Here is a 17,923-nt window from a genome sequence, read left to right on the forward strand (position 1 = left end):
AGATCTTTGGGTCTTGTGTAGGAACCATCACAGATGCATGCTCTCAGGTGAAAACAGAAATATATGATGTCAAGCTGGGGTTCAACTAGGAGAGAAGGTAGGGGAGAAATCTTTTTCTACCACTTTACATCTTGTATAACCACCTGGCACAACTTTCACTGGATTCAGAAAGATTATACACTCCAGAAACTGGAAAGGATCAGCTTGGCAAAGCGTTATGTTAAACAATATTCTTGTTGCCAAATAGTGTCAGTAGTGATAAAGCACATCTGAAAAATTACCTATAGCTGTCTGCCTTCCCTGGACATCAATAGTTGCCAATTTTTTTACAGTATTTTGCTCAGCCTATGAAATGCTAGCTATAGGAGAATATTAACAATAGGGAGGAAAAAAATCTAATTTCCTATGAGAAAAATACCGGTTTTGTGCCAGACATCAAGGTGTTTCATACTGAAGATCGGCAGTCATTCATCACAATGGGTGGTAACAAGGATTTTATAATTATAAATTAATTGTTTTGGCAGGCTTCCAAATATCTAAGAGATAAAACCTCTAGCCTTGCAGTACGCCATAAAACATGTTGGAGTTGGTTTTGATTTTGGGTTGTTGTTTTGTTTTTTTGGGGAAAGGAGGGGGGTGGTGTCCAAAAAACACTCTACAGTCTTGCAGTGCCAGGAAGGCATGTTTTCTGAGTTCCAAATGTTTGGGAACATGAACAAAATCCTCTATACGCCTCATTTTTAATGATTAATTCACATTACATGATAAGAAGAGTAAATCAAGGACAGCTGTGTTATAAATATAGAAGCAAACGGTCCTTTGTTCTAACATTCATTACAAATTCATGGCTTGACCCACCATCTGTTTATGATAAACTATGGACAACTTGTTAATTCTTCATAAAGGTCATAAATAAGTTCAGCTTCTTCTACCTTGGAGAAAATAACTTCTCTTGTTGAATTGAGAGAAAACTTCACAGGAGGGATGATCGCTTAAAACTGCAGTTTCACATCACCGCTGGCACAACCTTTCCTGCCACTTACTTTGGCTCAGCAAACAACTTAATGATTTATGGCTGCTTGTGCGCATTCAGCACCATAGCTAGAAACTGATGTTGGAAGGGTGTCTACAGGCCTCACTGGTGCAAATCAGTTGTTCTCCAGAAGGTGATAGAGCTGGATATGACAGGAGAGGACCCAACAAGCTTTAGTATTTAAATCCTCTGCTTCTCTGGTCTTAGGCATGACTAGGACCCAGAGCATCAGAATGTCTTAAACCTAACTCCTGCCCATATGGACTGCTCTTAGTTGTACTGCTGGCTGTGGCTCCTCATGGTTCGTTCCTCTGGTGTGTGATCACTGATGTGCAAACCACAACCTTTCTTGCCAACGCGTAATCTCAAAATACCTCTTACTACAGAAGATGAGAACAAATGGCCCAAAAGTGGTTATACCAGGGACACTCCTCAATTTGGGAAAGTTGTTTCTAGTATCCTAGTAAAAATGTCATGCAGGCCTTTAGAAAGGAATATGGAAAGCCGTTGCTCTGCATTTCTGAAGTAGAATGGTACCCTTCTGAGTTTTGATGAGCTAAACCCACCCATCATCTTTAGTTTAACCTCCATTGAGGAAATGCACAAAATAAAGAAGATCTCTATGTGAGAGAAAGCTAGTGTTTGTTTTACAAAGCAGAAACCACTTCTCTCTTCTGCTGCAGTGAAATCAGTTTTGTTTCTAATACCATGGGTCATGTCACTGACCCACCAAAATCAATGGCCAGCTCCCAATGACTTCAACGAGTTAAGGATTTCAGCATAAAATTAAGAATTCTGGCACGTGGCTTGCACTTTACATATGACAAAACTCAAGGCTATTGTTTTGGGGTTTTTTGTTGTCTTCACCGTCAGTGCAAGGCATGCTAGACTTTCCTCTGTTCCCTTTATTATTTTATTCCATAAATTTAGGTAGAAGAGAAATGAACCGTCTTTAATCCAAAATAAGGGTTCTGAGAAAAGGGCTTGGGTCACTGAAGTAAAAGCTTCAGGCGGGGAGATATCTCCACGTTCCTGCTGCCATTTCACAAATCTGTCACCTTGGGCTGCTTAAAGCCCAGCCTAAGGCCCTTCTACTGCCGTGTACCACCAAGTAGAACTGATTGCTCTGTTGTGGACAAACTTAGAAATGTTTCATGCCTCCACTGGAAATATGCATTTTAGGAAAAAAAGGAAAGTTCATATGAGTTTAGCTCATATTAACTGCAGACTTTTGTCTGATCATGGGTCCATCACTTAAGTGAATTCAATTCACTGAGTCCCCTAGCCATCTGTCAGTTACCTTGTTTAGGGTAGTTGGTTAGCCTCCATTTACAGTCACTGTAAGACAGGCAGTTCCAGGTAGGAGTTTTATCTCCTTTGCTGACTTGCCTTTTGAAGAGGTAATCTCTCTGCTGACTGCAAAGAACCTAAACAGAACTGGTTCAGTAGGATGAATCCCACCCCTTTTGCTCTTTGATTCTGTGTCTCCACATCTATGAAATGTCTTTAGCTATGGTCAGAGGTGTAAATATTGTATAATGGCCGTGAAACAAGGTTTACTATCTATACTTGTGCTAATTGCTGGCACCAGTCAGTGCAGCTGTAGTTGGAAACCTAGGCATGGAAAGTGAAGAGATGCCGACTACAGGGCTGGCTGGCCATCGCATTCCCATGTAAGCTACAGAAACAGCTACAGAAACCAAGTCCTGTTCGTGCCTTTGAGGCAATGACTGCTCCTTGCTTGCACAACATTTGCACAGCTCATCTCTGCTGGAGTTTCTGGGAACATCCATAATACAAATTATTTAGATGGTTCCTTAGTAAAGGAGAATGTGCTACAAAAAGCCCATATTAATCAGTGTTTTGTTTGAAGTGGAGCATGTTCTGTCACAATGTTATTGTCTCATGTTCCAATATAGCCTCCAGTGATCCTATTAATTGGAAGAATAACTTTTCCTTTTTTATATTTTTTATTTAAAAGCCTAGATCATTAAGTGCAATTTTTTTTTTGATGGAGAATTAAAGCCTCCCACCAAGATCAGTGGATTGGAAATGGAATTCCATCGTAACTATTATACTCTTTCTTGTTTTTAATGTGAAAAAGAAGAAAGCATGAAAGACAAGCCTGTTCAAATATTGCTATTCATTTTCGCTGAGTTACTCTAAGATGTTACAATGTCTAGCACCACATTTTTAAAAATATGAACAGTAGGTAATTCACCATTTAAAGTTTATACTACTCATCTGAAGAGGCTTTTGTCCCTTGAATCCTTACGACACACAATATGTATCACTGGCAGGGATTGCTATAATTTTGCAGTCTTTCCAACAGTATTTTGAGATTTATAATGACTACTGAGGCTTTAAGATGCCAGACTTCCAGAACATCTTTAAAGAGCAATTAGTATCAGCCTGCTGGTGATCTTTTGTTTGACTGTGCAAAGAGATGAAATGCAGCGTTAATTCAGCATGATACATTTCAAAGCTGAGTAGCTTCCTGTCTAGAGAATGTTCTGGCAGGACTGAGATGGCAGAGATGAGCAGCCTTTTGCTGAAATAATCCTAGTGGAGTCCTTAATTATTTTATTTTTTTTTAATAAATTGCATTTAAGTAACACTGATCATTAACTGATGAAAAACTAAAATATGTGTTCAGTGGAGCTTCAGTTCCCAAGATATTCTTTCAGGCTAACATCTGTGACAGGAGTCAGTGTGGGACTATAGCTCATATAGCCCATAAAAACATTGCTCAGCATTAGCAGCACCCACTGCTGCAGAAGCAGGTCAGCCCAAGTTGAGTTATGTGATGCCATGGTTATATAGTTGTCCATTACTATCTAGTTAACTTAAGATTAGCTTGATTATACCTTTTACATAAGGTGTTTTTCAGCATAATTTCCTTGCAGTTTTTTCAGGTGGAATAAGCAATGGAGTGTTTCCACTTTATACTTGTCACAGATCAAAACATTAAACACGCAGTATAGGTGGCATGCTAGAATATGGTACCCTATAGGCAATACCATATTGTTTCACATCAATGGCTTGATCCTGTTCTTTAAATCCAGTTTGAAAACTTGTGAGGAGTAAATTCGTCCTGGTTGGTATAATGAATTAAATTACATTTCCTCATTAGCATTCACCTGGGCTGCACCGCACAAGTATTTAGAGGCACTGTCACTACCCAGAATATTCATGCATTCAGCTCTTAATCTCTGACCTCTCTGTATACAATGGAACTTTTCAGAATAGCCAAGTCAAGCTTAGTTACGCAGTGAGACATGCTGGATGTACTGGTCAGGTCTTGTTCCTTAGGGTCATGCAGTTTGAAAACACAGCTGTAGGCAGTTTGCAAAGATTGCTTCTCTCTTTTCCTTCGAAGATACTGTCAGATCAGCCATGAGCATTTTCTGCTGTAATTTATTGTTTCTTCCCATACTGAGTCAGAAGGGTATGCATTTTTTCTTGGCTAAATTAAACAAATCAGTCATTTCACAAAAGTTTCCAAATGAAAGATTGTTGTAAGCAAGACCAGATATGTTCTTTTTACAGAGCTGGGGTTCAAAAAGAAGAAAAAAGAAAGAAAAGAAAGAAAGAAAGAGAAAGAAAGAAGGAAAGAAAGAAAAGAACAAGGAAGCTTGAAAAATAGCTTACAGTTTGCTTTGGGCTAGTTAGATCTTATCAGTGAAAAGACAAAAATTTCTTTCTTTAGCATGGTGCTGTGGTGAAAGTTGACCTGGTATCTATGAAAGCATATTGCATGCTGCTTTTCAGCTAGAACTATAGAGTTTAAGTTAGCGATACTTGTAAAAAGCCTGATGTTAAGGTGTGCGGACCACTGACTTCGAGAGCACACACATGTATACTATTAAGGTCTCAGGAACGGGGCAATTACAGGACATTTGTCATTCATCTCGGATGCCGTGTTAGAATGTTATTAATAGGAACTTGTCTTGCTTTCTTTCTGACTTTCATAGAGGCAAGAAACAAGACCCCTGGGGGGAAAAACACTCTACCCTATCCTAGTGCCTTGAAATACTTGAACTCTGAAGTCAGTAAAGCATGACTCTATCTCTGAATATTGGAGCTTTAGCCATAGTGTTATCCTTGGCTTCAGCAACTTTCAGAAAACTGGGGACAAACCAATATCTTTAAACATCAGACGACTGCAAACTGATGAGTAAAGAGTAAAACCATCTTGCCTTCAGCTCAGTTATGACAGTCTTCTTGAACTATATTTCCCTCCAACAGATCAGCCTTCTAGATATTGGAGTGTGTTCAGGATTGGCTGAAGGGGTGCTATGACCTTCTGCTGGAAAAAGCAAGTCTTTTACAAAAAAGGCTAACATCTCTTAGAGGTTAGGAAAGGGACATTTTTAAAGGTGGCGTGTGGCGTGAATGTGCCCCTGCCTAGCCAGCAGCCCTCAGCTGAGGTTGCATTATCCTGGTCAGTCCTGAACAGATCACCGCCTGTCCTCTGTAGTGGTAAATCTGTACCTTTTTCTGTTCCCCTTAAACCTCAACACAGGGATTCTTTGGACTGGTCTCTCTTATGCATTCCTCCAGCTGCCCAGCAGCAGCTCTGTCCTGGCTTCATTCATTCTTACTCCTCTCTCTTTCTCTGGCTATCTTTTGTAGATCCGGAGTTGATGAAGCCCCTGACAGATCTCAGCACTTACTGTAAATTCATTCTATTTTAATACCCGATATTCTCCTGAGGCATTTTCTTTCAAAGCAATTAGACATCTGTCTGCACCTTTGGTGATTTCAAGCTTTCATATCAGTATCCTAAGGTGGAAATAGCATTCCAGTTGAAAAATCATAGCTTGGTCTTAAGGTTGGAGTTTTTCAGTGAGTAAATCTTCTTTAAGCTGATGAATACAGCTGCTGCCTTGACAATTTGTGAGTTTATTTCCTTCTGGATATCCCCACTGGCTTGCATGTTACTGCCAAAGAATGTGAATGGAGGCATTTTTGTATTCCTTTTGCCTTCTCAAGCAGTGTTTGAACTGGGAGTTACAAGGGCTCTCATTAGGTTCACTTTTTGTAACTGTTCATTAACCCTCTCTTTTTTACAGTGCTGAACAGTCCTTTGATCTTTGCATGTGGGTGGATTTCCAATTTACAATGGCTATATTGTCAGTTTAGTGAATTATGGTTAACCTACAGCAGTTTTACATATGCATTTTTCTGATAGTGATATCACTGGCAATGCCTGGTGGAAGGGAAAAAACACTTCTTTGTTTGACATGGCGTCTCTATTCAACGACTTGTCCGAGTCCCCAGCTTCCCAAGAGTAGGCAAGTTGCTTGTGGGTTTTCTCTCAGTACTTACGTAGCAGCTCACGTGCAGGCAGAGATCCATGCATCTTCGAACCAGGTTCCAAGTCCAGTCCTCCACATGCACAGATCGCTTTATTCCATCATGGCATCAAAACGTGTGTTTCTTGAGAGTTACATCAATGCTTATAAAGGCTTTTCCAATTTTCAGAGTATGTTTCTTAATAGCACTGTAAGAACTCAGTATTTGCCAAAAAAGTCCAGTGTCCATCAACAGCATTCTGACTACAATCAGTGCCGTTATGCTGTGCAGCACTGGAGCCTCCCTGCACTCTGCACAGTGGAACTCTCTACGGGAGCTGGATCAGGTGCTGGGCTGTAACGGTGCTTTTGCCCCTGCAGCACAGGCCACACTCTGCCACAAGCAATATGCTCTTTCTGGGCAGCTGTTGGCTGCCTGGAAGTTTCTCTGTTTGCCAGAAGGCCACAGCACCTTTCCTTAGTCAAATTCCTCATAACCTGTATCCAAGTCTGAGGATCCTGTATCAAGAGGGGCACAGAGTGAATCTAGCCCTGAATATTTTTCTGTGAATATGCTTACTTGCTTCATAAATATTTGGGAACAGAGGGACTGTAGCAATGCATTTAGCTGTCCAGAGTAGGAGAGAAGGTATTTATGGGAATTTGCTGTTCGGTTGGAGTGTGATTTTTATGCCTCTTTTAATGATGTCCTCTTTTCATAGTGCAGCATAAGTAACAATTCCCCCTTTGTATGTATTTTGTATCTATTCCTATTTCCTATTGAAATTCCTAGGAAAGAGACTATCCAAGTACAGAGTTGAAAATTTCGCCTTAAAATAAGCCAGATGTCCAACCTTCCTTTAGCTGCCAAGCCCAAAAGAGTTCAAGAAAGATGTTAAAATCTGTCTTCCTGGCTGTGAAAAACTAATTGCATAGCATAGGTGATGATCCCAGTCTCCCAGGAGAAGGAATAAAACTGCTTCGGGCAAAAACTCTGCTGTTATTTGTCTAAGGATTGGAGTTGGCAGTGTCTGTGGAAAAAGTTTCATTGCTTGCCCTCCTTGCTGGTTAACAAATGCAGAGACAGGAACACAAAGGTAGGTGAGTGTTTGTACGTTGGTATCTGAAAACCTTACTCACCTTATGAGAAAAATGCTTTTTTCTTTCTTTTTTTCCTTCTTTCTTTCCCCCTCCCCACCTCTGTTAAGAGCACTCATAAGCACAGGGAGTGCCTAAAAGCCAGAGTCAGAGGTCTGAGACTCACTATATTACAGTCATGTGAAGGGAACCCATGCCCTAGACAGGTTATTTTATGCCTTTGTGGTAGCAGCTATTCTATTTGTAAAATGGATGTACAATTCATTCCCTTTGCAAAGAGTTTTGTGAGGATTAAGATTAGTAAAGCACTCTGAAGACTAAAAGTGCCATTGAAATCCTGAGGATTAGAGGTTGCATGTGACTAGTGAAGTGGAAGGGCCTAATAGTTGCATTTATCGGGATAAAAATTGTCAACTTTAAATCCAAATGTAATAGCTATGCCTGACTGGCTTCCAGACTGGTAGAAGTCACTGAGGGCACACAGTGCTGGGGAGGAGAGGGTCACCCAAGAGTAATGAAATGTCTAGATCTCACTGCAGAAGCTCACGTTATAAATGGGTCTTAAATCAGGGAATTTAACAGTTGGTTTTTGGAATAGCTTACTATAGGGCGTGCAAGGGAAGGGCTCATTCAGCATAGTCCTAAATACCATAACCATTATTAAGGTATTAATAGACAGTGACTGAATTCTGATGTAAATTCAACATCTGAAAATCTAAGTGCAAAAAAAATCTGTCGTAAATGAGTGTGCTGACCCTAAATTGAAATAAGAAAGATGTAAAGGAAGAAACCCTTTTTTAATTATTATTTTATTATTTTCCAAAATACATGTTAACTTTTAATATAGCACAACTGCTGCCTTCAGAATACAATAATCAGGTCCTGGAGGGGGTTGCATAGCTGGAGACACAGGGGTTAAGCTGCACATGAGGATGACTTAATGGCAAAGTCCAGAACAGATCTGAGCCAGAGGTTGTTTCGAATGGAGAAATTCAGTCCTAGAGAAAGGCACTGGGAGAAAGAACAGGAATAAAGAGCAGGTGGGATATATGGGGGAAATTAAGTAAAAAGCAAATACAAATTCATTGAGTACACCAAATACTAGAAACCTGTTTAATGAACAGTCATTAATAAAAATTATTTAGTCACTCATGACTAAAGAAGAAAATCAGATAAAGCATCTATGTTATTTCTGAAAACAGGCTTCACTGATTCTACAACTCCTCCTGCCCAGAACTAAATTGTTCACATCATGTAAATGTATTTCTGCACTAGGTGTTGGACAGGACGCCATCAGCTCTATTTTACATGGCCCTATTAATCTGAGGCTGTTTTTTCTTAGGCCTTTCACTGATCCACACAGGAAGGGAAAGCCCTCTGTGCTCCACCCAGAACAAAGCTACACTTCTTGTATCAGTCTTTGAGAAGCAGCAGGGGTTTCTTGTGATACTTCTAGAGCAAAATGACCACAGCTTTGTGGTACTGTCCCCCACAGATGGGAAAGGTGGAGGCCTATGCGCATCCATGTGTTCTTTTGCCCCTGGGTCCTAGTCTTAGAAGCATCCACACTGCACACACGTCCTTCGTACCCAGACATCAGTCCAGCCTCAGTGGTGCCCATCTTTTGAGCCTCTCCAGTGTTTGACATGTTGGTTTTAAGAATTACCGCTCTGAGGTGATAGTGTTTTTCAGGGAGAGAGCTCCTGTGCCCTAACTTTGTTCAGAAACAGCAAAGGACAAGAACATGATCTTTTTTTTACATCACCCTAATTATACCTCCTGAGTTTTCCCTCACCTCCTCCTCTCCCCCACCAGTTGCTTGTGTGTGGCTTTAGCAGAAATAGGAATCTTACCAAAGTCCTGCAACCCATTGTTTCTTTATTTTAAATACAAGGTTATTTTATTAACTCCAGCTGGTGCACCTCACTGTGCTCACTGTGTTTGCTTTATTAAAGTTGAACAGCGTGCAAGTAGGACATTGTAAATCACAAGTGACTGGGCCAGAGGAAGAGGGAGGGAGAGCTAGGGACTCCAACTGTATGACAACAAAGACAGCATATAAACAGGCTGGGCCTCCTGGCTAATAGGAGCCAAAACTCGTGGAGTACAATTTGCAATTGCTCCCAAGAGGACAGACAAGTGCCAGACAGTTAGCAGGGATAAATGAGAATGAATACTTGAATACCTGATGTGTTCTCTTGTATGCTGGAACAGAGCTTCTCTAGAGGTCTGGGCATGCAGTAGGAGCTGCCTGCCTCTGCTGTAATCCTTGGGTTTATCTTCTATCAGTGCCTGGCAGTGGTCATCTTGTCTGTGGAGGAAGCCTTGTTAGACCATCCAAGTCTGGGAGAGGGCTTGTAAACCAGTACCACAGGGTCCCTCATGGAGAGGGAGGTGGAAGCTGCTCCTCCTTAATTAAGCAATATGTGTTTTCCAGCTTTGCCTCTTGGTGGCTAGTGGAGGGAATTGCATCTTTGTCTGCTTGAACCTCATGGGCATCCACAGGGACAGTCAGTGGAGATGGACTCAGAGCAAGTCCAGACAGAAACACAACAGCTTCCTTCCCTGTGCCAGGGCAGTTCCTCTGCTTACAGTACCCCCTGGAGCTGCGAGCGCATCATGGACAAATGCAACAGCTGTATGAAGGGTCCCTGGCTAACACGGTGACCCTGTTGTTGAGTCCCCAACGCTATAGTAAGCTGCCAGTCTGCTGCACACTTCAGCTCTGGCAGTCATTTTTCTGGTGTTTGTGTGTATGTGATTTGGAAGCTGCTCTGCTTGGACTATGTCTCAGTGCCTTCTCTCCTCCAGTGCTCCTCAACCTGCGGGAAAGGCCTCCAGTCGCGTGTGGTCCAGTGTATGCACAAAGTCACCGGGCGCCATGGCAATGAGTGCCCTGTCCTGTCCAAGCCAGCGGCCTATAGGCAGTGCCACCAGGAGGTCTGCAACGAGAAGATAAATGTCAACACAATTACCTCGCCCAGACTTGGTGAGTGAGGGGTGTTGGGGGGAAGATGCCACCTTGCAAAGGACCAAAGGTCCCAGGTGTCCAGGGTCCACCCAGGGTACCCCCAGGGTCCCAGTGTACCAATGTGATAAAAGTGGAGCTTCAGAGGATTGCCCAGGGCCAGAAATTAGGAAAGGGCCCCCCAGTCAAAATCTAGACTAAAAGTCTAGTGTGGATAGGTGCTCTCTATCCATCGATCTCTGCCTCAGACTTTGCCCAAGGTGGAACATTCAGCAGTGGACAGACCTGAGAAACCAACAGGAGCACACAAATGGTGGGTGATTGATTGACTGATCACAGAAGTGAGGGAGCTGTCAGGCATATCTTTCTCCATCACAAACACCTTCATACCTTGCTTTTGCTGCGGTGAGTGTAAAGTATGATAATTTATTCATCCGTGCCCCAAGAAAAGTACATGACCTTGACAAGTAAAGCATTGCTTGTTTTTTTTCTTTTCATTTGTTGCCACAAGAATGTGGTTTGGTGAGATAATTTGCCCAGGAAGGCAAGAGAACATCCAGCCTCTTTTTGTGAACCTTTTGATTTTCTGTCACTGTCCTCCTCACCCTCCCCACATCCCCTGTGTACCTGGCTGAGATGAGAATATGGGGATAAGCCATCTGTTTTCTGAAACACCTTAACACTGTATTTAAGAAATGTCTCTAAGAATGCCCCTGTTAAGACAAAATCGTGGGAACCCATGATTTCCCACATCATATTTGCTTGCGTTATAAGAGGATAAAAATACATTTTTCCAAACTTCAGCCCTGTGTGTTCAGCCACAGCTCCAAAACCCAAGCTGGTTTCTTTACATTTCACACATCATCACCAGTAAGATGAAGCTAAACTAAGCCATCAGCTGCACTGACACAGCCTCATCGGTGCCTCCCATAACTTTTCAGTACAAGAGGCTGGGTTGTAAACAATGCTGCTAAGATCTTACCAGAAAGAGCAGCCTCCACCCTCTCAGCAGAGCTAGTCTTGTAGCCTAAGAAGCCTCCAAAACACATGTAAAGGCAGAGCTGCTAAGTAATAGAGAACCATTGTCTAATAGCACTGTCCCGTATTAAATAACACTTAAACTAGGGCTGGACTTGAAGCTTCTGAACTGAAATTTGTTTCCCAAAAGTTTAACAGATGTTTAAAAGAATAAGGGAAATTTTAGTCTTGCAAATGCAGTCATGCTGAGGAGCTTTAACCTCTTTTGTTTAAGAACATATGAGAGTACTTCCCAGATATTTTAGCACTAAGAGCATAGTGAAAGGAAAACATTTCATTTAAGAAGTAAGCCCTTGATACACTGATGAGACAAGAAATCCATCCTAATTCACATTTTAGGACAAAGCAATAAAAAGCTCACTTGTTTAGAAGAAAACTGAGGAGGCTCAGGTCCCTGCTGAAAGTAATCTGCAAGTAATTTGGGATGCTTTTGTTTCTAAACCAGGCTTGGAATCACCAGAGGCAGAAACAATGATGTTTGATATTAGCAGAAAGATATATCATTGAGTGTTTTGCTCTTCCTGCTTATAAACAATTCTCATTGGGTTATCTTTAAACAAAATTTTCCGCTTTTTGCAATGGAAACCTCACAAAAAAAAATTATACAGAAAAAAATTCCAGTAGTCTACAAAACCCATACTGCCTTGTCCCCACGCCGGAATGTTTTTCATTCCGGGTAACATTTTCAGAAGTATCTAAGTGTGGAGATCACCTCACCTGACTTTTACATCTGTGTCCAGTGTCCTTCAGAGGGGGCTCGTTCTGTCCCTCAGGCACCTGACCTGTGTTGCTTCCTCAGCCTGCTTCCTGTCATACTTCACAACCTATGAGGGACTTTGGACCTCTAGAATATTAGAGTCCTAGCCTTGTTTGTAGCTCAGTGTCTCACTGTTATAGAAAGTCTCCCATCTCAGATTCCTAAGGTCTCTCTCAGATGTTCTTGCAAGATGTGTAATTTATTCAGTTACATCACATTTTCTGTGCCTGGTTGGAACCATAGCTAGTGGGGAGCGCTGCAGATCCAAGCCCCCCAGAAGGCCCCTCCACTGCTGGCAGACTCAGAAACGGCTCTACCCTCCTGCTTGGGATGGTCACTCCCACTCAGATTTTTTTCTCACAATAAGGTTTTTTTAAATTGGCTTAATGTTCCTTTTTTTTTATGGGACAGTGCAACTTCATTTCATCAAGTTCTGTCAGACTTTTGCTTCTTGTCCAACTGAATGAAGCTTTAGTGATAAACATTCCTACCAGTTTTGCTGCCATTGTTTGCTGGTGCTTGGCACTGAGACTCACAGCTGAATGTGGGATAAGAGCCTTTCCTTGTTTCATCCAGCAGAGACGAGGAACAAGGGACTCAAGATGCTGTTGGCTCAACACCTTTTGACGTTCTTTAATTAGACCATTTTCTCACAACTGCAGAGCACCACAATATTCATTTAGAAGATTTTCCAATTATCACAGAATTTGTAAGAATACAACATGCAATTTATAAACCACATACCATAAAAAGCACTCACTGTATCTGTGCATTTTTATCAAGTGCACAATTTCGTTACCACATGTGGTCCTTTAATGACATTGCCAACAGATTCAGCAACAGTGTCTTCGTGCAGCTTTCCCCCCTGCACAAACCTTTTGTCAGTCTGAGAGAGTTTCTGCTTTCCGTTCCCCCCTCCCAATAGCTGTCTTACTGGTTTTATTACACTAAGAAGTATTATTTTTACTTCCTATTATTTTACCTATACATCCATCAAAGTGGATTTGATTTTGCTCTCTGTAAAAATGTTTTCCACTGAGAGGATGATGGCCGCTCCTGAAAGCATGCCTTAGCAAAGCACTCTCCCTGGGAGCACACAGCTTCCCATTGATGGCTGTGCAGTGTTCGTAAGCTTAAACCTAGGCCAAGGCTTTAGATGTTTTGTTCATCCAGGCCAATTTGTCACTGAGATAAAATAGGTACAACGTGAGGAGGCTTGCACTCCCCAGTCATGTCCAGCTACAGCCTTGCAGTGAACACTTCCAAGAGCCTGGTGTTTTAGTAGGAAGACCATCCATCATCTGATCTCCAGTACTGACAGGAGGATTAGCCCTTTCTTCCCTCATGTGCAGTGATTTTGATCACACCTGCAATGCTGTTCTCCGGCTAATCTTCTAGTTTCTCCTTTCTTTTCTTGTCCAAAGCTGCTCTCACGTACAAGTGCACAGGCGACCAGTGGACAGTGTACTGCAGGGTGATCCGGGAGAAGAATCTGTGCCAAGACATGCGGTGGTATCAGCGCTGTTGCCAGACTTGCAGAGACTTTTATGCAAACAAGATGCAGCAGAAGAGTTAATGAACCTGTGCTACTTCTTAGAGTGTTACAGCTATTTGTATGTAAATCACGGACTAATAGGTCTGAGTACTGGAACTTCATGAGTTGCTACAATGTGGTGGATTCCAAAGCATACCTAATAAGACTTGAAACTAATTCTACAGACTGGATACCAAAGTAATCCACTCATCCACCTTAAAGAAAAACAAACAAACAGAAAAAGTCATCTCAAGGAGCCAATCTTTTTATCGTATTTTGACATTCTTACATTTTTCATTAATGCTTTTTACTTTAATATATTAAATCACCAGCCACTGGATGGCTTGCTACCATTAAAGAAAAGGACAAGAGTTGCAAAGTGATCACATTGACTAAGGTTATAAGTACCTCCATGGAGGAAGGCCTCTGGCAAAATAATTCAGCAAAGGTAGAGACATTACTTAATCTTTTAATCTTAGCTTTCATCTGATGTTTTCAATTCCCAACAGTCATCCCACTGTGGAGTGGGCTTGGAGGGACACACATAAATGAAAGGCTTAATTTAAAGAGAGGATTTGCTGTAAAAGCTTGTGAAAACTGATAGCAGAGGATGGACATCTCTGAAATTCCTGCAGAAAACTCAGTACAATTATAGCCAGCATTCAGTCATAGGGACTGCTCTTCTTTCTAATTTTAAAAAACAATCCCCTCTCTCTTTTCCTCAGAATAATATAGTTTCTTTTATGAAACTATATTTTATTAAACTAATTTTTCGCTGAGCTTAATGAAGCCTATTAACAGCCATAGATGGTTATTTTTAATCAAGAACCATTTACATGAGATGGGAGAAGCCAGAAATCATTTCATCCAGTAGAGCTCACTGAGGGATTGTTTGGCCTTATCTCTACCCATTTTTTAGAAGTCAATCAGATAATGAGACTGAATGTTTTTTTCTAAGAAGACCGTGAAACTGGATAGGGTTGGTACAGAAACTGGATTTGGAACAACCGTTGTGTGAAGGACGGAGAGCAGAACAGGTGTTTCCTATCTGGGCTTGTCTCTACATCTGAGGTTACGATGTAGCCTTTAAAGTCAAAAGTAGTCAGGGATACAAGACATCCAAAGTGTAATCTTGAGCTTGTTGAAGCCGTAAGGCTAGGACTCCCATTGCCTTCAGTAAGCGTCAGGATTTTACTCACTGTATTTTAATGCTTCCTGTATTATTTTTGTGGTGCTATCAGGTTTGGTGCTATCAGATTGGTGCTACGGGAGCACTTAGCAGGTGCTGCATATACGATACTCTCTTCCATGTCTCTGCACTTTAAACCAAACTCCTCTCTGAGATGTGAGACTTGAAACAGGAGTTCTACCCAGGGCAGAGTTTGTCCCCTCCGTTAGTCATATAGACCAATGTCTCCCTGCCATATCTTGCTCCAACATGTATCATTTCCCTTGCCAGGGTCCAAAGGCAGTTGTGCAGTGGTTAAGTTACAGCCCACTCTTCATGACATGAACACAGCCGTTTAGATGAATTGCAGCTTTGTACTCGCTCTAGAACTGCGTGTCACTGTTTTATTCTTTAGAGATGAGTGCAGAACTAAGCCCAGCTACTACCCCGAGTCCCTGGGCCAGTCTGGATTGCAGCTCACACCTGTCCTCAAGTTGTCTTTGTTGCTGTTGTCTCTTTATTTCAATGCAAGGAGGAATAAAGACTCTTAGTAATCTTTAAAGCAACTTTTTCTTCCTTATTGCAACCCCTTCAATATCCAGGACCTCACTGGAATAACTCATTAGCATTTTATTAAGGGCTAAGTTTTTTAAGCACAGGGAGCTGATGTTCATCAACAGACCTGGGCTTTACATTCTCATCTGTGCTTATTAGTGCAAATGAGCGTGTGTGCACACAAGGGCTGGCCTGTATGCACAAAAGCACATTTGCACACAAGTTTTTTTCTCAAGTGCCTGCCTCAAACAGATCTGCTTTCCCCAGATGATTTTCTCTATCAGGGAAATGATTCCAACTTGCTTTTCATTATACTGGATGTTCTTTAGGCATCCTATAGTCAGAATCAGACATCCTTCTGTTATTCCCACCCTCTAGCCCTAAGGCAGAGGTTTTGTAACTACTTAGCAAGTCATCAATGGAAAACGTTGCTGGCAGGGGTGACAGAAGATTTAGGCAATACCACGGTGATGTTCACTTAGGCAAATTAATAGGTAGATGAACTGCTAATGAGAAAGTTCCAAGAGATCAGACAGAGCCCAGAGGACCTGATTTATATTAGCAATTCCAGCGGGAGTTTTCTCCCTTGTCTGCAGTAACAGCCCTGCCTGTACAGCCGGGCAGTGACTGCCTTTTCTGCCTCCCTGCCACCACAGCCACCTCACAGCAGCTGAGCTGAGATGGGGCCCCTTACATCCTTCACTTGGCTTGGAGTTTGCCGTTTTTCTTTTAACGGGCAACATTTGCCCATGAAGTGACCTGGCCCAATAAACACCCCCTTGCTGATCATTTTTGGCACTCATGTTGGGCTGCTGAAGGATTTGTCATGGGGCTTCTCTGTTATCTTGGAAGAACAGTGTATGCATTTATTATTAATGAGAATCAAAGGTGCTTTTAAATAGCAGGGGTCATTTTTCCATTCGGTGCTGATTTGTCACCCTCTCTAGGCAAAAGGTGGGGTCCTAGAAAGGTACATGGCAGAGGAAGGATTTTAATTCTTATGTTTTTTCCCCTAATGATTCACTGCTGGCCACTGTCCAGAACAGGATACTAGGCTAGTTAGACCTGTGGCCTGTCCCAGTATGCTAGGTCCTGGACTTCAAAGGACATTTGCGTCCAAGTTCTGAGTCCTTCCTAAGGAAACATGAATTTACAAAGAATTCTTTCGAATGTCTGAGCACTGAAAAAACCACCTCACTTGCTCTCACAGCCCACAGATTAGCGTGCGTCAACCTTTTTTTTTTATAATCAGAAGCCAACATTAATTAAAAACTGATGGCACAACACAGCTTCATTTTATTGCATTCTCTTACTTCATATGGTGACAACCTTCCCATTTTATAATAGCCAGAAAAATAATAATAAAAAAGTTTAATTCTGTTCAATACTCCTGCACTTCTGTTTTGTATCATTTTATAGGAGCTTTACTATGAATTTACAGCTATGCTCTGCCCTCAGTTACTACATACTGGTAAAAAGAAAGCTGTTTGTTTCAGTGTATCTATGACAATACTTTTTTTAGTTGTTCATAAGAGATCGATGCTCTTTTGATTACAGTGGTGGTATTTCCATATTGTAAACAATACTCTGTACTGTTACTAAAGTACTGTACATTTCTAGTTGCACAATTGTGTTATTGAGTGTAGATTCTCACTATCTCATGTATGGTGCTATTTTTTGTTGGTGGAAAAGAATCTTAGCAGTCGATTATTGCTTGATATTTTATTATAATACAGGGATATATTCTCCATGGCAATAATATCATTTAAGTTTTTCATTACAGAGTGAAATGTATATATTTTTCCATTAGCTAATTTGCATATGTACTGTATCCATGGTAATTTTCTTTTTGGTGCTGGTTATAAATAGAAAAGATAAAAACAGTCAAACTGAATGGAACCAGTTATAAATGAAAACCAAAAAAAAAAAAAAAAAAAAAAAAGAAAAAAGAAGAGAGGATCATTCCATTTTGAAAAAATTGAGTATGTTGAATAATAAATTTATTTTTTCCCTAACAACTTTAATAAGGGTTCTGAACTTGAAAGAAGTACAAAGGAAACCAAACAGCTAGCATGAAAATCAAGAGAAAGAAGTGAAGCTGTAAGTAGTACATTATGCATCGTGTCTAATACTGGACTGAGACTGCGATTCGGTTTAGTCTAAGCCAACTTTTTAATAGCTGTGGTAGGTGTAAAAGGTCATTTGTCAGTAAAATTCTGGCATCTCAGAGTTCTCAGTGTGCTAACAAATCAAGAAACAATGGGTCTTGACCCAGTCAGGTTGCAAAATAAAGCACAGGGAATGTTAATACCTGATTAATGCCTTGCAAGGTCTGTGGTCAGTGACACAACAGTAGAAAACGCCTGTCTGGAAAAAGAGAGCCAGGCTCCGTTTGGGGTATCGCTGTGTATGCCTGAGCAGGCTGCGGGGAAGCTACAGCTTATGCATGGGGGAGGGACATTTTGCAAGTGCTTT

At 41.3% G+C, this 17,923-nt stretch overlaps 1 protein-coding gene across 1 annotated transcript in view; it reads left to right on the forward strand.

Moving 5' to 3' along the window:
• ADAMTS17 (ADAM metallopeptidase with thrombospondin type 1 motif 17) overlaps positions 1–17,456 on the forward strand; it is a 192,226-nt gene extending 174,770 nt beyond the window's left edge. Inside the window, exons 22-23 of the mRNA XM_055717092.1 lie at positions 10,240–10,417; positions 13,616–17,456. Coding sequence (XP_055573067.1) covers positions 10,240–10,417; positions 13,616–13,767 — 330 coding nt within the window. The 3' untranslated portion in view covers positions 13,768–17,456. The remainder of the gene's footprint in view (positions 1–10,239; positions 10,418–13,615) is intronic.
• The last annotated feature ends 467 nt before the right edge of the window (positions 17,457–17,923 follow it).

The sequence above is a fragment of the Falco cherrug genome, chromosome 7 (assembly GCF_023634085.1).
Source record: "Falco cherrug isolate bFalChe1 chromosome 7, bFalChe1.pri, whole genome shotgun sequence".
Lineage (NCBI taxonomy): Eukaryota > Metazoa > Chordata > Aves > Falconiformes > Falconidae > Falco > Falco cherrug.